General features: G+C 40.3%; 1 protein-coding gene across 1 annotated transcript in view; it reads right to left on the bottom strand.

The window, feature by feature from the left end:
• STK32B (serine/threonine kinase 32B) overlaps positions 1-26,678 on the bottom strand; it is a 1,644,519-nt gene that overhangs the window by 226,332 nt on the left and 1,391,509 nt on the right. Inside the window, exon 10 of the mRNA XM_078678995.1 lies at positions 22,215-22,346. Within this exon, the coding sequence (XP_078535121.1) occupies positions 22,215-22,346 (132 nt within the window). The remainder of the gene's footprint in view (positions 1-22,214; positions 22,347-26,678) is intronic.

The following is a 26,678-nucleotide window of genomic DNA, read 5'->3' as shown; positions in this document are numbered from 1 at the left end:
AGCAGGGCTGATTTGCAGAATTTCATAGAAGGGTTCAAATTTTGTCGCACCTGGTAAGTGCAATTTCAGGATCACAGTTTAATGGGTCACTTATAACTCAGCTGTAATAGTCTTGTCCTTCGAAACCCTCAGGAATGCAAAACTTTGTGTGTGCACATATAGTATATATTTGTGCACTCTCTTATCAATAAATATAAGGTAGGGTGGGGTAGGACCTCCCATGTGCTCTGTTATAACCTAAGACTACTCAGCTTATTTACTCTGCTTGAAACATAAATGTTATAATTTTTTTTAATGCAGTGCTTGCATGACTTTGTTTTTGTAGCGTTGTTTGGTTCTCTATGTGTTAGCATGCAGCGATTTTACCAGAGAGAGCAAAGATAGTGAGCTACCATTATATTTTGATTGTTTTCCTAAGGTTGGTTGGTCTGTATAAGTGTTCAAGTCTGCCATCTTGCATGGCTGTACAAAGATGGCAGTCTATATCCCTTCCAATAACATTACCGTCACAGGAATGCCTCTCCATTCCTCTGGAGTGCCCCGCAAACTTCCATCCACAACACCAGCCTGTTCCTCCCATTTCATTAAACATGCCTTTTCAAGCACAGTACTCTCCTCTCCCTATTTTGAAAATAAATTATATTCTAAGCAGACTCTCACATAATAGTGACCATGACAATGCTAGCTACCACACGGCTGACTCACAGTATAAAAATTACAACAGTAAAATGCTGCTACCAGAACTAATTAAGACGCTTGCACTTCTACACTGCCTTAAATTTCAAGCTAGAACACCCGTAATATAGCTCAGTGGGTTAGTGACCAGTAGTAAAGATTTGAATACAACATGAGATTCTTTCGTTCTACGTCTTAATTTTGAAGTCAATTAAATGAGCACCACCGAGTTAGCTTTTAAAGGACTATGAAGACCCACAACAAAGTCGCAAAGTACTATACTAAAAAAAATAGGTCACTCCTAACACGTTGCAGGAAGAGTGACTGTGCCCAACACGCATATTACCAGCATGGCTTCTGCCTGACTGTGGCAGGGACTGGGCTGCGTCATATTAGCAAACTGAATCGAGACACCAGAATCGCCGACTACACATTACTGACACTGCCTTTTAGTTTCAATTTAGAATCAGATCGATCATGTCTGCATTGCCAAGACAATTCAAAGGTCCCTGGCAGATGTGAAAGCAAAGTTAAGAGCAGACGTGGCATCAGACCATCACCTTGTTGTGGCCAGGGAAAAGCTAAAACTGAATAATACATGGATGGAACCAACAAACCAACACCAGTGTTATCACAGCCCCATCCTCAAAGATGCACAAAAATGGAGTGAATACTCAGTAACAAGTTTCAAGTCCTGCATGAACTAGAGAACATCAGTGGGAGGATATCAAAGAAACAGTGACATCAACCTGCCAGGAGGTACTGGGTCCCAAGAAACACCAACATAAATATTGGATCTCCACCAAGACTTTCTGCAAAATCCACTAGAGAAAGGGAAAGAAAGCTGCACTCAACACTAGCCAAAAACGAGCAGAAAAAGCTAAAGTTCAAGAGAAATACACCAAAAACCAACTAGGATGCAATGAGAAACTTTAGAGCAGACAATGAAAGATTTATCAGTGGTCTTGCCCAGGAAGCAGCAAGCCATGGAAACTTGAAAGAACTTTATGAGATAACAAGGAACAACTGTGGCAGGTACAGCAAGCCAGAAAGACCTGTTTAAGATAAAGCTGGGAAGACAATCATGGATAATGAAAGCCTACAACGAAGATGAGTGAAGCACTTCAAAGAACTGGTGAACCAGCCTGTGCTGAACACTTCACCAGACATACAGCCAGCTGACCAGGACTTGCCAATCAACTAAAGGAAACCAATCAAGGAAGAAATGTGGCATGCCATTAAACATCAGAGAAATCGGAAGGAAGCAGGACCTGTCAACATTCCTGAAGAGACATTGTAGTCAAACATTGAAACATCAGTAGACATGCTCTACCCCACGTTTGGAAGGATCTGGGAAGAGGAGAAGGTGCCATCAGACTAGAAGGGGGCATATCTGATCAAGATCCACAAGAAAGGTGACCTCAGTAACTCTATCAACCCCCAGGCAAAGTGTTAAACAGAGGCATCCTGAACAACGAAGGAACAAGTGGACGCTCATTTGAAAGACCATCAAACTGTCTTCCACAAACATAGACTCTGAGCAGACCAGATGGCAACACTGCAAATCATCATTGAGCAGTTGATGGAACGGAACTCCCCTCTCTATGTCAACTTCATTGACTATGATAAGGCATTCAACAGTGTGGACAGAGAGACCCTTTGAAAACTCATCTGTGCTAGATTAACTGGTTATGGATCATCCGGAACTTTTATGAGGTAACCGCATTGCAAGATAGTCCATGGAGGAAAACTCACAGAGGCCTTCAAAGTGAGGACCCAAGTCCGTCAGGGCTGTTTGTTCTCACCTTTTCTCTTCCTGCTGGCCATAGAATGGATATTGAAGAGATGCACAGCAAAAAAAGAAATGGGATCCAGTGTACACCTTGGATGCAGCTCGACAACCTGGACTTTGCAGATGACCTGGCCCTACTCTCTTATACCCATCTGCAGATGGAAGAGAAGACCAACAAAGTGTCAGCAACATAAGCCCATCTTGGCCTCAATATCCATAGAGGACAACTAAGATCCTGAAGCCTAACATAGCCAGCACAGCTGCAGTCACTCTTGCAGGGAATGCACTGGAACAGGTTGAGACATTTACATGTTTGGGCAGTGTCATAGACAAACAGGGCAGTACAAACGTCAATGTCAAGGCAAGAATCAGTAAAGCATGACCTTCCTTCATTCAGCTAAAGAAGATCTGGAGCATCAAGGAATTAACGCTGCAAACCAAGATCAGCAATCCTTCTCTACTGAGCAGAAACTTGGAGGACAATAGTGCCAACCACCAACAAAGTCCAGATTTTCATCAACACCGGTCTGAGGAAAATCATCCAAATCTTCTGGACAAACACCATCGCAACAATGACCTAAGACAGCAGACTTTCCAACTCCCTGCTCTTGAAGAAATCATGAAAAGATATTGGAGCTAGATAGATCACTCCCTCTGCAAGCCCACATCAAACACCACCTGGCAAGCCCTCATCTGGAGGGTAAAGGAAAAGGAAAAGGAAAAGAGGAAAGCCAAGAAACTTTGAGGCTGACTGCAAGGAGATGGGTAACACCTGGAGTCAGATTAAAAGTAAAGCCCAGGACAGAGATGTTTGGAGAGTCCTGGTTGATGGCCTTTGCCTCAGGAGGGGTAGTAGACATTAGTAAGTAAGTTCTTTGACAAAAAGAATGCCAAGAGCGGACCAGTCTTTCCAGATGGCCTTGATGAAATCAATTTTAACACCCAGTGAAGCTATCCAGGAGTTTTATTGCTGACAATGTGTACTTAAAGAAGATCGTGAATGAGTGAGGAACTTTGAGTGAATTCTAAAAACAAGTTCTGATTTATTGTGAGTTATGTTTTGATTTTTGTTCCACTGCTTATAATACTATAAAAAAATTACAAAACAAGGTTTATGCATAAACAATGCTGAAAAATAAATGGTGATCACAGTAATTCATTTGTGAAATCACCAATTGAAAATTATGTTTTTGTTGTAATAAGGTCAGTACTGGCACCTGAATGTTTGATAACTTCCTATAAGTGGGATTTTCAGAGTTGTGACGTATAATCCAACTTTTCCATTAAATAGGGTTTTTAAATTACAATTCTTTAGATACCAAACTTGACATTGCGACCTACTTTCAAATGAAGGTTGTCACTTATTAAAGGTAATAAGGCAACCCAATGTTATCCTATGGGAGAGTTAGGCCCTGCAGTAGTGGAAAACAAATGTAACAGTTTTTCACTACCAGGACATGAAAAAGTTAAAAGTACATGTTCAACTGTTTAAATTCACTGCACCCTGCCATATGGCTATTTAGGACCTACCCTAGGGGTGACTTATATTCATTAAAAATAAAGGGTTGAGCCTGGCAAATGGTTTATTTTGCCAGGTTCAAATGCAGTTTAAAGCTGAAACATGTCTAAGCTCTACTTAAGTGGGTGACACAATTAGTTCTGCTGGTCAACTAGTAACACACAAAAGGTGATCAGAGTCAGAGGCTGTTTTCAAGAAGTCTAACCACAGACAATAGCTCGCAGTAGTACTCCAACCCATCATTCTTTTGCTAACCATGCTACCCCAGTTTGGACCCAGCCATTTGCAACTCAGTCATGGCCCTTTTCCTCATTGGGGCTTATCATCATGGAGGCAGTCCAGCCTGAACGGCCAAATCACGCCCTCCCTGAACCAGAACGCAAGAAATCCAGGACCAGTTTCACCCTAGTTATTACCTCATCAGCTGAGTACAGCTTAGTTCCATTGACACATTCAGTATGGGACCCATGTCTGGGCATATCCAAGTCACTTACGGAGGTACATGAAACACAAAAGCTTTGACTGGAGGCTGCTTGCGATAAGTCTAACCACAGGCAATAGCCTGGGGTAGCACTGCAACCCATCATTTGTTTGCTCACAATGCCACCTCGAGCCATATGAAAATCAGTCTTGACCCTGCTCATCATGGGAACAGTCCAGCCCGAACAGCCAAAACCAGGTCCTTCCTGAACCGGAACACAAGCAAGCCAGGACCGGTTTTGCCGTAGTTATGGGCTCATCAGCAGGGTACAGCTTAGTTCCAGTGATACCATGAGCACGGGACACACATCTGGAGATACCCATGCTGCTTAGACCGGTACATGAAACACAAAAAACAATCGATTGGGATGCAGCCGAGCAGTTGCCGCGGCTGAGATTAATACAAGCATTCCATCCATCACCTTGCTGTTTTTGCATTTGCAAGACAACTAATAGCATTAAATTTACTGTTCCTAGGTACAGGTAGTTCCACTTTCCTAGGGGATTACAAGTAAATAAAATGGGCCAACTGAGTGAAAGACAATTTTACCATATTTTACGGAGAGAGCACAATTACCTTGCACTAGCTGTGCATAGCAGTGGTATAGAGCGCAGAGTCCTAAGGCCAGCAAAGGCTTGTCTCAACAGCTGGTGGATTGAAGGTAAAAAGTTAGTGGAAACCACGCCAAGGATGCCAGGTCCAGCAGGTTGAATTTCCTTTGGGGCCTGGTACCACACGTCCTCCAAAGGCAGATCTAACCCTGTACTTTTCTTGGGCCTAAAGATATAACATGGCTCTGTTCAAAGGGGAAACAACCTTTACAACACAACTTTTACAACGCACTACCATTACAACAAAACTTTTACAACGCAACCTCCATTACATCGCATGCCATCACAATGCAACCATTAGAACGCATGACACTACAACGCATACCACTACAACGCATGTCATTACAACAATGCATAGTACCCTTACACTATCCAACACTTACCCTACTGTTGCACCCCCTGGAGTTAGAATAGTAATTTTTACCCCTACACTATCCAACACTTACCCTACTTTTGCACCCCCCTGGAGTTAGAATAGTAATTTTTACCCCTAAACTATCCAACACTTACCCTACTGTTGCACCACCCTGGAGTTAGAATAGTAATGTTTACCCCAACACTATCCAATACTTACCATACATGAAATGTAATATTATGCGTTGTAATGGTATGCATTGTAAAGGTAGTATGCATTGTTATGGAATGCGTTGTAAAGGTAGTTTTTAAAAATTCATTGTAATGGCATGCGTTGTAATGGAATGCGTTGTAATGGATGTTGCATTGTCAAAAATGCGTTGTAAAGGTATGCGTTGTAAAAGTATGCGTTGTAACATCATACATCCTGTTCAAAGTGCCACATAGCAGAATGCTCCAATGATGGAGAGCTGGTGAATGCTATGAGAAAGGAGAGATCAGAGACACTGTGGCTCCCTGTACCCTTTGGCTGTGCGCTAACCTTAATGTGGTAGCTGTCTTACATGGTCATTCCTAACAGACTCCAGTGGAACGTCACTGGACTGTGATGGAGTCTCATCATGTATGAGGGGTGAGCAGCACTGTCTTGATACATTTACCATCCTAAATAAGAGGATATCCTTACAATGCAGTCTTTGATTTGCCTTCCAGAGAAAGACAGTGCATGCAGCAAAGTTCAGCATAGGGTTATGCTTATAGAAGTCAGAGCCGATTAAGTATGCTGTAACAAAGTTAAGCCAGGAACATGTCTAATATTGTTAACAAAACTATACTCTGATATAACACTCATGGGTAAAAATAGTGTTTAAACATATCAATTATTATCTTCACTGGGATGTTATTTCTGTAATTAATATGTAGGATGCAACATTCTTTTCAGAGGCCACGATATTTTGGTCCCATAACCATTTATGAGGGACAGAGATCAGAGACAGCATTTCTTTATCTGGCTAGGTCTGCCGAAAAGCTGTAGATGTTGGAGGCTTCCGCAGACAAGAGCTTCATTTCCACTCATCAATGTAAAATATAAACCCACGCAATACTCCTGTGAGTTGATTCAAGATGTGAAACACACTTCAAACATGAAATGGCTGAAGGAGGAGACGGAAATAAGACAATGGTTGAAGGAGGCTAATCGACCCCCCCCCCCCTATATATTTTAGTGTTGATGACATGAGGTCTGGCAGCCTGTAGCCAGAGCTAAAGATGAGCCCGGAGGAATACAGTATTTTGAAATAGTCCTACATGTGTGCATTAAATAGCAGTACACAATGTTAAAATGGCCTCCTGCCTGAAATGACAGTGCTTGTTCAGTACTACCTCATTTGAAGCAACCAAACTTCTGCCAATGATAAGGAAGAATATTTTCTTCCACTCCCCTCGAACAAAGAAGATACTCCCCTCATGTTCTCTTCAGCATTTTAAATAAAAGTAAAACAGATAAATCTTTCATTGGTCTTGCTGAAAATTGCTTTGTAATTGCTTCTTAGTAAGTACAAATATTATAATGGAACTATTCAATGTAGCATGATAAATGGATGACAAAACCCCATTATACGTTATTCTTGTTTGATATTAAAAATTAGAATGATTCCCAATAGACGTTAACCCCTTGGCCGCGGCGGTAATTCCGCCGCGGCTCTAGGACGGAGGAGGGGGGTCACGCGGCGCCGCCATGCTTGTGACGGAACCACGGACGCGCTGTGCTCATGACGGAGTGATTCCGTCACGGCCCTGCCTGCTCATTATTTCAGTCGCGCAGGCGCGGAATTGATGCAGCGTGGGCGGAGCCGCCGCGGTGTGTCGGAACCACTCCGTCATGAGCACAGCACGCCCGTGGCTCGTGACGGAACGGGTTTAAGAAAAAAGTGAGTACCATTACCAGTAAGAAAAAACGTCTGCAAACGATAATGGAAAAAAATAAGATACTATTTCTATATATTTCGTTTTTATTTGAAGACACAAACTCACAAAATTAGGTAAACAAAATGCAGAAAAGAACTCTCCTTAGTTATTTCTCCATAGATTTAAATGTATAACAGGGAAACTAGAACCTTAAAGTGCACATGGGGCACTTAAGTACTTCAATGAGACTTTAGACAGTGCCATTCTAGTTAGAGTTACAGATAATGTTCGAACCTTTGTTAAAATCTCTAAGGTCTTAAGCTATGCAACTCCTATTGTAAAATCGTCGTCCTAAACCAGAAATCTAAAGATCTGTTCTTTTAACAAACTCTTAAATGCAAGCACTTAAACGTTGTTAATTGCTTCCTTATTTATCTTTGACAATTTCATTCAGGTTGCATTTGTTATATTGTATTGTGATTGCAATTTAACTAGTGATTGTGGTCAGCTAGTTATGTCAACAAGAATAGTAACTCCAGTAAGATTTTGATAGATGGGCGAGATATTCAGTCAACTTCTCATAGAAGAGCAACCATCCGTTGTCTCCTATTTGAGAGAGAATCATGCAAAGTACATTGTGAAACTGTGGTTTATGCTAACTGCACTTCCCTGGTTACCATTCATATTAAGTTTGTTAGCAGGAATGGCAATCAGATGCACTCAGTTTAAACAAGTAATCTATAGTAGTTATTACACAGAATCAAATTCTTAACTCAATATTCAATTGCGTGCAAAAGGGGAAAGGTCCTGCAAACCTTTTGTAATTAAATGTAGAAGTGCCCCAAACATGTGTCTGAGTAACCTTATGCACTGCTCAAATCACTTCTAGGAGTGTAAATCAAGTCTCTAATATTAAACAGGTAAATCTAAGCAATTTTGAGACACGTTAAACACAGTATTCAAGTGTAAATGAAATAAAACATATAGTTCCTTTTCTTTTGATTGTGTTTCTTTTATGTAGAAACAGAAGGTTTATCCGAGGAAAATTTTCAAATTCACAAAATCCAAGCATAAGGTACAGAGTTCTTCAGTTATAATTCAGTAACAAATCCCAATGTATTTCGGGCTGTATTGATGGCCCTTCATCAGGGTCATTTAGGAGAACAATGTTATATTTTAATATTGAGTATCTAAGCTGCAGGCTGTTTTACAACAGAAGCATAGAGGCGAGGAAGGAAAGCGAAAGATAGAGTAAAGGGGTGAAACAGAAATCAGAAAACCGGAATGGTGATGAATCCGGAAAGTAAATGATGAAGATGAGTGATTAAAATTATTGCTCAGTGGTGCCAATTAGACTACGACGTGCCAAAGGTGAAACAACAAGTAAAATTAGAGTGAACGAGTCGTTTATATAAACAGGACGTGGAGAATGCTTGGTGTAATGTGCTCAAGGGTAATCGTCAAGGAAAGTCAATGGTGAAGTGAAAAGTGGCTGTGATGTTAAAACAAAAAAGCCAAGAAGAATTTGGTTAGTGAACGTTCACTTACGAGATCAAACGGGTCACTTACAGAGCTGAGTGAATTATTCTAATGGTCTGTTCAATCGCGCTGATCACGAAAATCCAAACTGTCAAAAGAACATAAATCTCTATGAGTTACTACGCTTCTCTGAAAGTACTCATGAATGCGGAAACGCACAAGTATGGCTTACCGTGATAGTTTTCATTACGGTGTCTAGAGTGCCATTTTCATCATTAAATCGGAACTGTGAAAAAATGAACGAATGGCTCGTCAGAGTGAAAGCCGAATAAGATGACAGGTTCTACGATAATGTGCTTAGCTATACTCATCTTACCAGTGTTTGAACGCGGAACGGCGTGCCGGAGACCCGGTGAAAACCAAATTGGAGACGCTAAAGTCGTGTGATGCGATGGGCTTGTGTTTGTGGGTGGTGACTAAAGTAGTGTGAAAATGAAGAGAGGACCAAAGTCGAAGGAAAGAGAGTGTCGGCCATATTAGAACGAGGAAATAACCAATGAGTGAGAATAGGAGAGTAAGTTAAAACACAAGATGTGAGGATCCAATTAACAACAGGCAGATATCTGGAATGTAAAAATAAAATGAAGCGTAAAGAAATTCAAATAATTATCACAATGTTCAACTCAATGTGAATTTTGAAATACAAAGCAATGAATTTTTTCACACATAGTACATATCAAATATATGATAATGAGAATCCACAATTTAGAGAAAGCATGCTAGTTCAAATTTGTCATTAAGACCTAATGGAGTGAGTGTCTGCATGAACCAAATTCAGTATGTTTCGCGCTGAGACAAGTATTTGTTGGTGCTATGTTGTGTTTCATAATGCGCCAATGTTCTGCTATTGGAGAGCTCGTGGTTTGAGTTCTGATGCGACTTTTGTGTTCAGTAATCCGAATTCTTAGTGATCTTTCAGTTTTGCCTACATAACATAGGCCGCATGGGCATTTGATGAAATACACCAGATGATGACAGTTACAAGTTGTATTGAACTTGAGGTGAATAGGTTTTCCTGATCTTGGATGGTTAATAGTGTTCATTATCAACTGGTAGGGAGGAGGAATTCGAGTCCATTCTTTTCCCCAAATCAATATATCAAGTAATCAAAAAGTTGGAATGGACACTTGTAACTACGTGAACGTAGGTTAAATTGAATCGAATTGAATCACCCTCATATACGCTATGTTATTTATGCGGTGTATATCGGTTCTCCACCCCACATATGTGTTATGGCATAGTCATTGGGTGTCCAAAGGTGCTGTATGCCTACCTCATCCTGAGGCAACCTCTGGTTCGTGTAGTAGTGTCCAGAGAGATGGAGGACCCCCAGAAAAAGATAGGAGTAGTTGAAAGTGATGAATAAAACACAAAGAACTCACCGACAGAGCTTTAATCTTAACACACTGTTTCTAATTTGTTCTAGTTTCCTTATTCGAAAACGATTCCAACTTCAACAGGGGGCACAGGACTCACTGGTCCCGAGCCGCATGTGGATCGGTCTCCGCGTCTGGTGCTGACTCTGCCCCTGGTCCAGGATGAGGTATTCATACAGCACCTTTGGACACCCAATGACTATGCCATAACGCATATGTGGGGCGGAGAACCGATATACACCGCATAAATAACTTAGCGTTTATGAGGGTGATTCAATTCGATTCAATTTAACCTACGTTCATGTAGTTACAAGTGTCCATTCCAACTTTTTGATTACTTGATAGATGGTTAATAGTGTTGCCTTTGATCATATTCCCGCAATTAGAAGAGTTCATGCAGGTTAGCATTCCTTTGTGTGCTACTTGAGGAATCGGTGACTTATTTAGAATTTCTTGCAGATTACACGCTCTTTTGTAGGCAAACATTGGTGTTTCATGAAACATGGTATTGAAATCTGGTACTGATCTCAGTAGAGACCATCTGTCTGTTATGATGGTTTTAAGCATTTTTGATTGAGTGGAATATGTGGAAACAAAAACTTCTCTTTTAGGAGTATCAGCCTTTGTGGATTTAATCAGTAGTTGTTCTCTTTTGAGGGTATGAGCTCCAGTTTCCGCTTGTTGAATGATAGAGGGTGGGTACCCTCTTGCCTTATATTTATCTTTGAATTTCTCAATAGTCTGCATGCCAGTCCGTTCATCAGAGTGTATCCGTTTGATGCGTAAAAATTTACTGTATGGCAGGTGGCGTTTTAGTGACCAAGGGTGGAAACTCTGGTAGGCCAAAGCATTGTTGCGGTCAGTTTTTTTGGTAAACAATGAAGTCGTGATTTGCTGTTCTTGAAGGGTAATTAATACATCAAGAAACGGAATACTCTTAGCTTCAAACTGAATACGTGGATGGATGTTATTCAGTTTTAGAATGTTATTTTCAAGTGTGGCTCGCGAGCCTCGCCATATGATTAGAATGTCATCTATATATCGTTTAAACAATAAAAGATGCTCAGACCATTCAGATTTTGACAGGATGTTTTCTGTTTCAAATTTCATCATGAAAATGTTTGCATAGCTGGGGGCTCCTGGAAATCCCATTGAAGTACCATTGGATTGCAAGAAAAAAAGATCTTTCCATTGGAAATAACTATGAAAAAGACAAAATTGTAAGATTTCAAGTAAAAACACTCGATTAGCTCACGGTTCATCAGTTCTGAGTAGTGCCCACTCTATCGCTTCTATGCCTTCTGAATGAGGGATAGAAGTGTACAGGGAAACAACATCTACTGTACTTAAGCAAATTTCTTCATTAGGTGGGATGTTGATGCAACCAAGGATATTGAGTAGATGATGTGTTGAATCTTGTACATAAGTTTCACAAGCTTTGTCAATGGGTTGGAGAAAGGTGTCTAGGTATCTTCCCGGAGTGTCATGTATCGAGTCACACCCTGAGACGATCGGTCTCAGTGGGGGATCTGCTAGGGATTTGTGGATCTTGGGGAGCATATACAGGCGGGGTCTGCGCAGATACCTGTTAAATAAGTATTCTTTAGTTTTAGAAGTGATCCATTTCATTTCTAGACCTCTATTGAGAATGATGTCTAGCACTTTCAAGAATTCATTGGTAGGGTCAGAAGTCAAAGGAAGATATGTGGTTGTATCTTTTAACATATCTTCTATTTTGAGTTCATATTTCTCTTGTTCCATGACCACTAGTGCACCACCTTTGTCAGCACGAGTGAAGTGTAGATCGTTGTCATTTTGTAATGAACATAATGAATCCTTTTCACTTTTTGATAAATTTTGTTTGGAATGAGATGTAGAGGGTAGTTTCGCAATGTCTTGTTTTACAAGAGTCTCGAAAAGATCAATGGCCTTGTGTGAAATTGGCGAAATGAAAGAGCTTTTCGGTTTAAATTCTTGCAACTCAGTGGGTTCTGAACTAAACACAGCAGAATCAATAGAGGAGAAGAAGTATCGTAGCGTCAGTTTTCGGGTAAATCTAAACAGCTCAATCTGGGCATCTAAGTTTCTTGCTTGGTTCGTCGGTAGGAAGGAGCAACCTCTACGGAGTACCGCCATTTGAGTTTTAGTGAGCTGTTTTGAAGAGATGTTAACAACTAGTGTTTCTTCTTTCTGGTCGGTTTTACTGAATCTGTGACCTCTGCGGGTTTTTGAGGTACAGTTTCCATGGGCGGTGCGTTGGCAGCCGGACTGGTGGACAAAAAAGACTTTGATGTTGAAGGAGCGCCTTTTGCTGGATCGCTTGTGGATATTGTAGATACAGGTGGTCTAGACATTTGAGTGTCAGTGATGGAAACTACACTTTCATCAGATGACGCTGTGTCAGATTTTTTCTGCCATGTTGTTTTTTGTGCATACACTTCTGCCCAAGAGTAGACCTCGTCAAGTTTATAGTCGATTGTGTCTCGACGAAATTTTCAGATTTTTCGCTCGTGGAGGTCTTTAGCATAGGAATCTAGTCTTTTGTTGATGTCTTCTAAGGTGGAGGTTAAAGATTCGGTTTCGATACGTTGAGTTAGAGTAGCTTGCAAGTCTTTAATTTCAGTCTCTAAACCAACAAGGACTTGTGAAAGTTCTTCTACTATCAATAAAATAAGGTCGAGGGAGCATTTATTTAGACAGCGTACCATCTTTCCATGAATTTTTTGTTCATTTTAAATAACATGGGTATGATTGATAAACGTAACGAGCTCTCCAATAGCAGAACATTGGCGCATTATGAAACACAACATAGCGCAACTGAAATGTGGGGTACTTGAAATAATAGATCCACGACCGGATAGAGACACCAACAAATACTTGTCTCAGCGCGAAACATACTGGATTTGGTTCATGCAGACACTCACTCCATTAGGTCTTAATGACAAATTTGAACGAGCATGCTTTCTCTAAATTGTGGATTCTCATTATCATATATTTGATATGTACTATGTGTGAAAAAATTCATTGCTTTGTATTTCAAAATTCACATTGAGTTGAACATTGTGATAAATATTTGAATTTCTTTACGCTTCATTTCATTTTTACATTCTAGATATCTGCCTGTTGTTAACTGGATCCTCGCATCTTGTGTTTTAACTTACTATTCTATTCTCACTCATTGGTTATTTCCTCATTCTAATATGGCCGACACTCTCTTTCCTTCGACTTTGGTCCTCTCTTCATTTTCACACTACTTTAGTCACCACCCACAAACACAAGCCCTTCGCTTCACGCGACTTTAGCGTCTCCAATTTGGTTTTCACCGGGTCTCCGGCACGCCGTTCTGAGTTCAAACACTGGTAAGATGAGTATAGCTAAGCACATTATCGTAGAACTTGTCATCTTATTCGGCTTTCACTCTGACGAGCCATTCGTTCATTTTTTCACAGTTCCGATTTAATGATGAAAATGGCACTCTAGACACCGTAATGAAAACTATCACGGTAAGCCATACTTGTGCGTTTCCGCATTCATGAGTACTTTCAGAGAAGCGTAGTAACTCATAGAGATTTACGTTTTTTTGACAGTTTGGATTTTCGTGATCAACGCGATTGCACAGACCTTTAGAATAATTCACTCAGCTCTGTAAGTGACCCGTTTGATCTCGTAAGTGCACGTTCACTAACCAAATTCTTCTTGGCTTTTTTGTTTTAACATCAAAGCCACTTTTTACTTCACCATTGACTTTCCTTGACGATTACCCTTGAGCACATTACACCAAGCATTCTCCACGTCCGGTTTATATAAACGACTCGTTCACTCTAATTTCACTTGTTGTTTCACCTTTGGCACGTTGTAGTCTAATTGGCACCACTGAGCAATAATTTTAATCACTTATCTTCATCATTTACTTTCCGGATTCATCACCATTCCGGTTTCCTGATTTCTGTTTTACTCCTTTACTCTATCTTTCGCTTTCCTTCCTCGCCTCTATGCTTGTGTTGTAAAACAGCCTGCAGCTTAGATTCTCAATATTAAAATATAACATTGTTCTCCTAGATCCCCCTGATGAAGGGCCATCGTTACAGCCCGAAATGCATTGGGATTTGTTACTGAATTATAACTGAAGCACTCTGTACCTTATGCTTGGATTTTGTGAATTTGAACATTTTCCTCAGATAAACCTTCTGTGTCTACATAAAAGAAACACAATCAAAAGAAAAGGAACTATATGTATTATTTCATTTACGCTTGAATACTGTTTTAACCTGTCTTCAAATTGCTTAGATTTACCTGTTTAATATTAGAGACTTGATTTACACTCCTAGAAGTGATTTGAGCAGTGCATAAGGTTACTCAGACACATGTCTGTGGCACTTCTTCATTTAATGACAAAAGGTTTGCAGGACCTTTCCCCTTTTCCACGCAATTAAATATTGAGTTAAGAATTTGATTCTGTGTAATAACTACTATAGATTACTTGTTTAAACTGAGTGCATCTAGGTTGCTCTTACTTTTGATTTCAATATATTCTGCACTGCAACCACCTTGCACCACCCCAGCTTCACCTTTCAAACCGCAATTATGGCATCTTTTGATGACATAGCTCATCTCACAGAAAACAAAGCACAAACAAAAGCTTATACTTCTGCAGAAGCTGCAGATATTTACGAACTTATCAAAGAGGTGAGGAAGTTTGACGTTTCCTCCGGTCCATTTCAACAACAGATAAAACAACTTCAGTATCTCATGCGACGCAAAATCAATCAACGCCTGCATGCCACAACGGTCATTCAATACCATCGAGTGAGTAGGATTCCCCGTGGATTACGTTTAACAATCAAACCCATGTTATTTAAAATGAACAAAAAATTCATGGAAAGATGGTACGCTGTTCTAAATAAATGCTCCCTCGACCTTATTTTATTGATAGTAGAAGAGCTTTTACAAGTCCTTGTTGGTTTAGAGACTGAAATGAAAGACTTGCAAGCTACTCTAACTCAACGTATGGAAACCGAATCTTTAACCTCCACCTTAGAAGACATCAACAAAAGACTAGATTCCTATGCTAAAGACCTCCACGAGCGAAAAATCTGAAAATTTCATCGAGACACAATCGACTATAAACTTGACGAGGTCTACTCTTGGGCAGAAGTGTATGCACACAAAAGAACATGGCAGAAAAAATCTGACACAGCGTCATCTGATGAAAGTGTAGTTTCCATCACTGACACTCAAATGTCTAGACCACCTGTATCTACAATATCCACAAGCGATCCAGCAAAAGGCGCTCCTTCAACATCAAAGTCTTTTTTGTCCACCAGTCCGGCTGCCAACGCACTGCCCATGGAAACTGTACATCAAAAACCCGCAGAGGTCACAGATTCAGTAAAACCGACCAGAAAGAAGAAACACTAGTTGTTAACATCTCTTCAAAACAGCTCACTAAAACTCAAATGGCGGTACTCAGTAGAGGTTGCTCCTTCGTACCGACGAACCAAGCAAGAAACTTAGATGCCCAGATTGAGCTATTTAGATTTACCAGAAAACTGAGGCTACGATACTTCTTCTCCACTATTTATTCTGCTGTGTTTAGTTCAGAACCCACAGAGTTGCAAGAATTTAAACCGAAAAGCTCTTTCATTTCACCAATTTCACACAAGGCCATTGATCTTTTCGAGACTCTTGTAAAACAAGACATTGCGAAACTACCCTCTACATCTCATTCCAAACAAAATTTATCAAAAATTGAAAAGGATTCATTACGTTCATTACAAAATGACAACGATCTACACTTCACTCATGCTGACAAAGGTGGCGCACTAGTGGTCATGGACCAAGAGAAATATGAACACAAAATAGAAGATATGTTAAAAGATACAACCACATATCTTCCTTTGACTTCTGACCCTACCAATGAATTCTTGAAAGTGCTAGACATCATTCTCAATAGAGCTCTAGAAATAGGGGAGAGGGGTTGGCCTAACGGCTAAGGCGCTCGACCTCGGACCTGGGGAACTTGGTTCGAGTCTCGGTAACGACGTCAAAAACCCCCTGTGATTCTGGGCAAATCACTTAATCTCCCCGTGCCTAAAAATGAAAGTGTGTCCTCATGTAACGTAACTGGTGCTATGTAAAGCGCTCTGATAACTGATTCGGTTCGGTTCTAGTTCGCGCTATATAAAACTCTGCAAAAAAAAATAAAAAATGAAATGGATCACTTCTAAAACTAAAGAATACTTATTTAACAGGTATCCGCGCAGACCCCGCCTGTATATGCTCCCCAAGATTCACAAATCCCTAGCAGATCCCCCACTGAGATCGTCTCAGGGTGTGACTCGATACATGACACTCCGGGAAGATACCTAGACACCTTTCTCCAACCCATTGTCAAAGCTTGTGAAACTTATGTACAAGATTCAACATAACTTCTCAATATCCTTGGTTGCATCAACATCCCACCTAGTGAAGAAATTTAAGTACAGTAGATGTCGTTTCCCTGTACACTTCTTTCCCTCATTCAGAAGGCATAGAAGCCATAGAGTGGGCACCACCCAGAACTGATGAACCGAGAGCTAATAGAGTGTTTTTACTTGAAATCTTACAATTTTGTCTTTTTCATAGTTATTTCCAATGGAAAGATCTTTTTTTCTTGCAATCCAATGGTACTTCAATGGGATTTCCAGGAGCCCCCAGCTATGCAAACATTTTCATGATGAAATTTGAAACAGAAAACATCCTATAAAAATCTGAATGGTCTGAGCATCTTTTATTGTTTAAATGATATATAGATGACATTCTAATCATATGGCGAGGCTCGCGAGCCACACTTGAAAATAACATTCTAAAACTGAATAACATCCATCCACGTATTCAGTTTACTTTTCAAATTGAAGCTAAGAGTATTTCGTTTCTTGATGTATTAATTACCCTTCAAGAACAGCAAATCACGACTTCATTGTTTACCAAAAAAACTGACCGCACCAACGCTCTGGCCTACCAGAGTTTCCACCCTTGGTCACTAAAACGCCACCTGCCATACAGTCAATTTTTACGCATCAAACGGATACACCCTGATGAACGGACTGGCATGCAGACTATTGAGAAATTCAAAGATAAATATAAGGCAAGAGGGTACCCACCCTCTATCATTCAACGAGCGGAAACTAGAGCTCATACCCTCAAAAGAGAACAACTACTGATTAAATCCACAAAAGGCTGATACTCCTAAAAGAGAAGTTTTTGTTTCCACCTATTCCACTCAATCAAAAATGCTTAAAACCATCATAACAGACAGATGGTCTCTACTGAGATCAGAACCAGATTTCAAAGACATGTTTCATGAAACACCAATGTTTGCCTACAAAAGAGCGTGTAATCTGAAAGAAATTCCAAATAAGTCACCGATTCCTCAAGTAGCACACAAAGGAATGCTAACCTGCATGAACTGTTCTAATTGCGGGAATATGATCAAAGGCAACACTATTAACCATCCAAGATCAGGAAAACCTATTCACCTCAAGTTCAATGCAACTTGTAACAGTCATCATCTGGTGTATTTCATCAAATGCCCATGCGGCCTATTTTATGTAGGCAAAACTGAAAGATCACTAAGAATTCGGATTACTGAACACAAAAGTCGCATTAGAACTCAAACCACGAGCTCTCCAATAACAGAACATTGGCGCATTATGAAACACAACATAGCGCAACTGAAATGTGGGGTACTTGAAATAATAGATCCACGACCGGATAGAGACACCAACAAATACTTGTCTCAGCGCGAAACATACTGGATTTCGTTCATGCAGACACTCACTCCATTAGGTCTTAATGACAAATTTGAACTAGCATGCTTTCTCTAAATTGTGGATTCTCATTATCATATATTTGATATGTACGATGTGTGAAAAAATTCATTGCTTTGTATTTCAAAATTCACATTGAGTTGAACATTGTGATAATTATTTGAATTTCTTTACGCTTCATTTTATTTTTACATTCTAGATATCTGCCTGTTGGTAACTGGATCCTCACATCTTGTGTTTTAATTTACTCTCCTATTCTCACTCATTGGTTATTTCCTCATTCTAATATGGCCGACACTCTCTTTCCTTCGACTTTGGTCCTCTCTTCATTTTCACACTACTTTAGTCACCACCCACAAACACAAGCCCTTCGCTTCACACGACTTTAGCGTCTGCAATTTGGTTTTCACCGGGTCTCCGGCACGCCGTTCCACGTTCAAACACTGGTAAGATGAGTATAGCTAAGCACATTATCGTAGAACTTGTCATCTTATTCGGCTTTCACTCTGACGAGCCATTCGTTCATTTTTTCACAGTTCCGATTTAATGATGAAAGTGGCACTCTAGACACCGTAATGAAAACTATCACGGTAAGCCATACTTGTGCATTTCCGCATTCATGAGTACTTTCGGAGAAGCGTAGTAACTCATAGAGATTTACGTTCTTTTAACAGTTTGGATTTTTGTGATCAACGCGATTGCACAGACCTTTAAAATAATTCACTCAGCTCTGTAAGTGACCCGTTTGATCTCGTAAGTGCACGTTCACTAACCAAATTCTTCTTGGCTTTTTTGTTTTAACATCACAGCCACTTTTCACTTCACCATTGACTTTCCTTGACGATTACCCTTGAGCACATTACACCAAGCATTCTCCACGTCCGGTTTATATAAACGACTCGTTCACTCTAATTTCACTTGTTGTTTCACCGTTGGCACGTCGTAGTCTAATTGGCACCACTGAGCAATAATTTTAATCACTCATCTTCATCATTTACTTTCCGGATTCATCACCATTCCGGTTTTCTGATTTCTGTTTCACGCCTTTACTCTATCTTTCGCTTTCCTTTCTCGCCTCTATGCTTGTGTTGTAAAACAGCCTGCAGCTTAGATTCTCAATATTAAAATATAACATTGTTCTCCTAGATCCCCCTGATGAAGGGCCATCGTTACAGCCCGAAATGCATTGGGATTTTATACTTAATTGTAACTGAAGAACTCTGTACCTTATGCTTGGATTTTGTGAATTTGAACATTTTCCTCGGATAAACCTTCTGTTTCTACATAAAAGAAACACAATCAAAAGAAAAGGAACTATATGTTTTATTTCATTTACGCTTGAATACTGTGTTTAACCTGCCTTAAAATTGCTTAGATTTACCTGTTTAATATTAGAGACTTGATTTACACTCCTAGAAGTGATTTGAGAAGACATATATTATTGTCATATATGGCAGTTATATAAATGTACACTGCAGCCCACATATGACTCCCATTCCATTGTGTATTTTCTGCACCATGTACTATGGACTTACAGGAAAGTTAAATAGATCAAGTGGCTAAAACCAATTTTACCAACCCCATTTTTGGATACAAACCTGCATGCTGTGGCAGTGAAAAGCACTGTCTCAAGTCATTGAGTCCTAATACTAACTTAAATAGGGGCCAGAAGAAAGTTAAAAGTCTGGGGTGAACATGCAGAAAAGACACACTTGCTACAATACGGGTGCATCAACTAAAAGAAATCATCCTTCATCACCATGGTTTACTTAGGCTAACTCTTGTTGGGGCAAAGAATAAAGGTCAGGCTTCACTACACCATATTCACAGAAAATGCTGGATGTGACCCAAAATACTTATAATGACCATATATCAACTACACACATAGCCTCAATCTGACATTAAGCAACCCTAATCTGCTTGCTCTTAAGCGATTCTGGAACAACACTGAAAGTTAGCCTTTTCAAATAGCCCTTTACATCACTTCAGTAATCCTGTGAAACAGACATAAAGGTATAAGGCCTGAATCCATTCCAGGTAGGCCTCAACATTTTTAAATAGACTGCAACTCCATTTTCTGTATTTCTGCAAAACCAAGAACATGTCTGCCTCTAACTCAGCTGTCGTCTATCCTCATCTATCCAAGAACCGTCAAAGTGTCAAGTCATTTAGATATAGACATAAACAAAACACCTGATGCTACATCAGTCTGCAACAAGAGCCTTGTTATCTCAAATTCAAAGTCAGACAGAGAATAATGACCAAAACAGTGTAGTGTGAATTGCCATATTTTCACCACATAGGTATAAAGAAATGCATCCTAAACTAGCATCTTGAAGCTTATTGGTTCTGTCATACATTCCAAAGGTGACATTACAAATTCCATCTCAGGTAAGATACAGTATATATGGACTGCCACTTGACCACCTATCAGGAGAGGTCCTTTGCCCAGATTACTGTGAACAAGATACTGCCAGACCAGAAGACGAACCTGTATGCCTGAGATGCTAAGGCTGTATCACACTTTCTACTGAAAGCTGATATCGAGCCTGGGAGGAGTTAATGGTGATGCTGAGGCGTATTTGCTTTGCAGGGGACACAGCCTTCCTGACTCCTGACAAAAACAGCATTTTGCTGTAAATAAGGTATGCAGTGCACTCATCCTACCTGAGAAAATCTCATTGTTATTCTACTTTCAATGCTCTCCTAGCATAGCACATAGAGGATAGGGTGATCGATTTTTAGCTGATATTTCAAACCTAGTCAGAAATGTTCATTTTGTTCTTGTTGTTCGCGTCGTGTATCTGTGCTGTTTTGATCATATTCTGCTGGTTATTTTAGATGTGTTGAGCATCAGTCGCACCTATTGAAAAAAACATGCTTTTTAGTGTCATTTTCTTGCTGATTTTGTGTTGCTGAAGATGCTGGGCTGTCCCTGTTCTCCTACGCGGACGACTCCCAGATTATCTTCTCTCTGTCAGTGGAGACTGCAGCTGAGACTTCCCTCCTCCAGTTGGGCTTGGGTAAAATTGGATGCAGGCCAATTACCTTAAGCTCAACGGAGAGAAGACCAAGGTTTTGGTCTCAGGAAAAAACAAGGATCTCTGCGGGCCCCAACATTGGCCTAGTGAGATGGGTGCCCTTCCTCAGTCCTCCAGCCAAGTTCGTAACTTGTGTGTCATCATTGTTGATTCACTAACTCTGCAACAACAAGCTGTTAAGGTAGCCGCCACATTCTTTACCATCCTGAAATGGCTAAAAAAAGATCATTTGGATGTTGCCAGATCCTGCCCAGAGAACAGTAGTCCAGTCGCTTGTCACCTCTAGACTGGACTACAGTAACATTCTTTATCTGGGAGCCAGAAATGTGGTGACTCGCAGGTTACAGATGGTTCAGAACTTGACTTCAAGACTACTTTGCCGGGTTCCTAGAGCTAGCTCTGTTTCCAGTCACCTGCGGGACCTGCATTGGGTCAAGGTGGAGAACCGTATTAAGTTCTAAGCCCTGAGCTTCATGTTTAAAATAAAAACAGGTGTGGCCCCTAAGTATCTGCAGTCTGTGGTCTGCCCCTATGTGCCTCCTCGCTGCCTTCGCTCATCTTCTCATGGGAAATTTACTGTGCAGAGAGTTAAACTACCTCGGACGATCATTTGCATATCTCGGTTCCTCCCTATGGAACTCCTTTCCCACTTCAATTTGGAATGAAATGGTGTTTGTCCAATTTTGCAAATCCTTAAACACCTGGCTTTGCAACCAATATTCATTAAGCTACTTCCTATTCTTTGTCTGGTCGGAGCCGGGAAACCCTTTTTGGGTAGCTGTTGCGCCTTACAAATGTAATAAATAATAATATTAACAATAATAATAATAATAATAATAATGTGTGTGTTGATGTGTGATTATGTGTGTAATTCTATGTGTGTGTCTCAGGAGTAACAATGTGTTTTGTGTGTGTGTATGTGTCTGGTGTACCCTTAAATTGACTTGTAGGGAAATACAAAATTTGAACTTGCTTCAAGTGAAATATTTTCTTCTCCTGTTCAGACGTGTGTCTTTCCTCATTGTGGCTGCTAAAGATAGTACAGTACAAATTGTAACACATAATTGCATTAAACTTATGATAAATGTAACACCAAAGCATTCTCATTCTTACCAAAGGGCAGCTCTCTTTAGATCCATCTCTGGATTTGTTCTTAGCTAGTCGTTTCTTCTTTTTATGGAGTGGTTTGGACTCTAGTATCATTTCTTCTAGTTCAAACGTTGGATCGCAGTTAAGACGTCCTTTCTGTTAGGATGATAAAGACGATGCATGTAATATAGCTGTTACAGTAATTTTGGGCTACTTAAATTGTGTCCCCAGTCAGTGGAGAACATTAATAGGCATGTCTAAAGCCAAATCTCATAAAGTATATGTTCCAATCATGTGCACTGTATACAAATGTGTTGGATGGGCATGATTCACAAAGATTTTTTTGAGGAGTAGGGGCAACTTACTCCTCTAATGCTCCTCTCTTCTTCCTTTTCTGCAACCTCCTCCTAGGCATCCTACTTTCTAGTCAAGCATTAATAATTTTGACTTGAGATTTATTTATTAATTTCTTTATGCATTTATTTTTTATAGTTATTTTCTGAAGTGAGTCTTTTCAGAATGGTAGTAAAGCTCTGTACGTTATAAAAATAACTACATACTGTGGAAGAGAATACAAGTACAGAAAACATCAAGTGTACCAATAGTAAGAAAATAACCCAGAGAGTTTGGAGGTAGGTTGTAGGGGAAGGGATGAAGAGGGGATACGAGAAAGTAGGTAGATAAATCATCAGAGCAGCAACTGAGTTTTTAGATCAGGCCTGTGGAAAGAACTGTCACAACTGAGGAAGGGGCATGGCGAGAACATCTTAAGTAACTTTAAATCAATCGAGAGAATCAATTGTCTATTGATTTCACTTTTTATAGTATGCCATGGGGAATATCCTGTGTAGAAAACACATTTTTCAAAGAGTAAATTCACAATATTAGGCTTGATCTAGATTTACTATGACAGGTCTGAAGACTTACTTTTTTTAAACAACTACCTTTTATTAAAAAAAATATATATTTATCTTCTGAATCTTCTGAATACATCATAAGCATTTCTTACATGATTATTTTTAGTACAAATGTTTTGCCTGAAGCTACTCTGTTTCGTTCATTTTCTGCTGCCCGATGCAACACTGAAACTAACATCTGTCATTGCATATGGGTAATGGCAGCAGCCGCAAGACACAGATGACAGTCACTGAAATAGATATTAACAGTAACTCCTTCCCAGTTGCTATTTATACACGTATTTAAGGCTGACTGACTGCAGCCGAAAGAGATTCATGTACTAGCTGTACTGAAAGTTGATAAGCCACTGCCCCTGAGTACTCTCCAGCTCGACCTGACCTCCAAACCCTGGCACCGCTGCCCACCACTGCCCGCCACCACTTCGCAGGAGCCCGCTACCGCCTCATCACACACTAGGGGTGTGTCAAATTTTATTACACAAGAGTAGCTATGATGAAAGACTGACACTATTTCCTTGTGAGAGTGTTCTCACATCTTAGGGCCTGATTATGATAGAGTTAGTAACAGGACCACCCGAGTAGTTGTAAGCGGTTCCGCCATCGGGATTAGGATGCGACTGTACTCAAGGCGGTTGCAATCTGTATATTTTGTATTGCAAAATAAACACATTGCACATATCTCTGCACTCTGTGCGGTGCCTGCCACATGGTGCAGGGATATTTAGGGTCCCCAGGGCCCACAGCGGAGGCCAAAGAGGGAAGGGGGCTCTGTTAGGGGGCCCAAGTCACTTTCCAGCTGCCTTTTCATGGGGAGTTTACTGCCATGAAACGGCCGGCTGGAAGGGACATTGTAATCCCTAGCAGGCACCGCCACCATTCTAGGGATTGCAGTCGGATCCGTGGAGGTTGGTCTCTCTGACCACCCACCATCCAACTGCCATCAATATGTGGCAGGCGGACCCACAGGGTCTGATGGTAGTGGGACCGACACCGACGGCTAGACGGTAGTGGTCCCACCGTCATCGAAATGAGAGCCTATGTGTTAACACTTTTAACACAGTTTTCCTGAGAACTCTAAAATCAAATGGACATCAATTGTTTTTTCTCCCAACAATTGAAAAGGGGTACAAAAGTCAAGATTTCAACACGAATCCAGCATGTCGAAAACTTAAATATGTACAGGTATCAATTATAGAATTTTTGCTTGTTATGGGAAGACGCAAGATGCAAGTGAAAAATATCACAAGGTCACACCTCGTACTCTGGGGTATATATTAAAAACTGATCAAATGAACTCCCATTTGCTTTCTATATTTGCATAGTAATTTAATACCAGTTCATTATATGTTAATAGAAATCTATCTATTGACAGATACTTGAGTCAAGTCTCAGTTTTAGTAACTTTATCCATCTCTTTGTCAACTTCACCAAGCTCTGCAACTGCTTTTGTTAGGTGCAAAATATAACCACTGTGAGATCAATAATATTATGTCCATACCAATATAGAGATAAAATAGCAAACATATTTTAGTTGAATACCATCTGAAGTACAGTTGTGAAAGTACCTGCAATTGAATGTCGTAAATGGTAAATGTCGTATACTTGTAAAGCGCACAGCTGCCCCAGCAAAGGGGCGTCCCGGCGCTGTATACCGCTGGGGAACCCGTCCTGGCTTTCCCTGTGGGATGGTCCCTACTGGGAATCCCCAAGGTGGAGCCAGGCATCCCCAGCGTTGATGGGGCCGTTGTGGAGATTAATGCCCAATGTTGCCGAGTGGGACCCCAGGTTAGAGTAGGCAGAGAGGCGAGAATTGTCGAGTCCGCTGACCCTGGTCCACGACCCTGCCGCATCAGGAATTGAACCCTGGTCCCAGGCTGACTTCTGCTCCCGGGTCTGCCGCCTCTAACCAGTGAGCCACACCACTCCACATTAGGATGCTTATTTAAAAATAACTCCAATTAGGATGCTTATTTAAAAATAACCAACATGGTTTAGAGATTCGATAGTTTAAGACTAGTTTATTAAGTGGTCCATTTACATATAGAAATTGGACCAAAAAAGTTCAGAAGGTTTATAAGTTACAAGCCCTTGGCCAAAGTGCAATTAGAGCAAACCATTGTGTGGTAGAGAAAAGCTGTACTTTCAAAAGTGAATTCCTACCTATAGATGTTTTGCTGCTCTCTTTACTTATACAAAATCAGAGATATTCTACCTGAGGTAAGTCAAGTGCTGTGCTTTCCTTGCTATTGAAAATTTATGTATTATTTCTTGTCTGTAAACATGAATGACTGCACAGCGTATGCAAAAGCATATAGTTAATTTCCATCAGATGAAAACTCCATAACTTGGTTATGAGAATGAATTTAATTGGCTGTCTGCAAGGTCTTAGATTAACAGAGTGAGGAAGATTTTGCCTTGCACTTTTGTTTTTTAATTGGAACGTAGAATGTTCATTCACATAGTTTTCTAAAATATGAACTAAAGTCATTCAGAAGTCCATTGGCATCAGACATGGGGTTGGTGATCCAGCACGGCTCCCCAACAACCCTCAAATCTCATCCCACTCAACCCAGGAACAACTTTACTTTACACACCGATGGGGCCCATAGCGCAGCGAGTCACACATCCACACATCAGACTACTCCTGAAACAGTGGAAAAGAAGGCGAGCTGCTGGATAGCAGGATACCTCATTAACCTAGACTTTAAATTTCATACATTATATACATTTATGTACATATCAAATTTTCTCAGCAACCACTCCGCTATTAGGTCGATGGACAAACTAGTAGAAGTCAGCTGATGGCGATTAAGACCAGCTCAATCAAATTATTCCCATAATTTCAATATTTAATTTGTCATGACTTTTATTCTAAATAAAAACAGATTCAAGTTTACATTTTACAGAAGTTTATCTAAATTCATTAGGAAAGAAAAAGCATTTTCTCTAGACAAACGCAAATTTTAAGCATTTATGAAATTCATTCAAGACATGAAAAATTAGAAAGCATATTAACAATAGGAAGATGACAGAATTGTATAGAACAGGTTCCCAAGCTGACTGTCTTTCTAACCTCCTCGATATCTCCCTCCCGACATAGATCTCTGCATTCGCTCTCTTTCCCCATCAAAATGTAAAGTCTAAAAATAATTCAAAGTCTTTTTGCACCATTAAATTGTTCGGACAGACAGAATGTCGGGGTGCGAAATAAAATCCACGGAACCAACTTTTTTCCCTATTGTGCGCAAGCTCTTTTATACCCTTTTCACTAACTATCTAACCTAAAATTGAAACTTTCAGGGTCCGCACTCATTTTTCATTGGTCCATTAGAGGGGTGGTGATGAACACCTCATGTCCTCCTTGTCAAAACCAGTTCTCAATTTTTGCCCTGTCATTCCCAATACTTTCTCATGAGTTGATTGTCCAAGTTTTCAATTGTCGTTCAGTCCTTGTTTCTTTTATTCATAACAAGGTAACAACGTCTTCCTTTCCTAGGCTTTAAAATGCAAGCATCCTTTGGCACATTTCCCGGTCATAGGCCAAGCCGACCTTGACATCTCTCGCTCCGAG

The sequence above is a fragment of the Lissotriton helveticus genome, chromosome 2_2 (genome assembly GCF_964261635.1).
Source record: "Lissotriton helveticus chromosome 2_2, aLisHel1.1, whole genome shotgun sequence".
NCBI classification, from domain to species: Eukaryota; Metazoa; Chordata; class Amphibia; order Caudata; family Salamandridae; genus Lissotriton; species Lissotriton helveticus.
The sequence above is the reverse complement of the archived record's forward strand: the minus strand, read 5'-3'. Positions and strand labels throughout refer to the sequence as shown.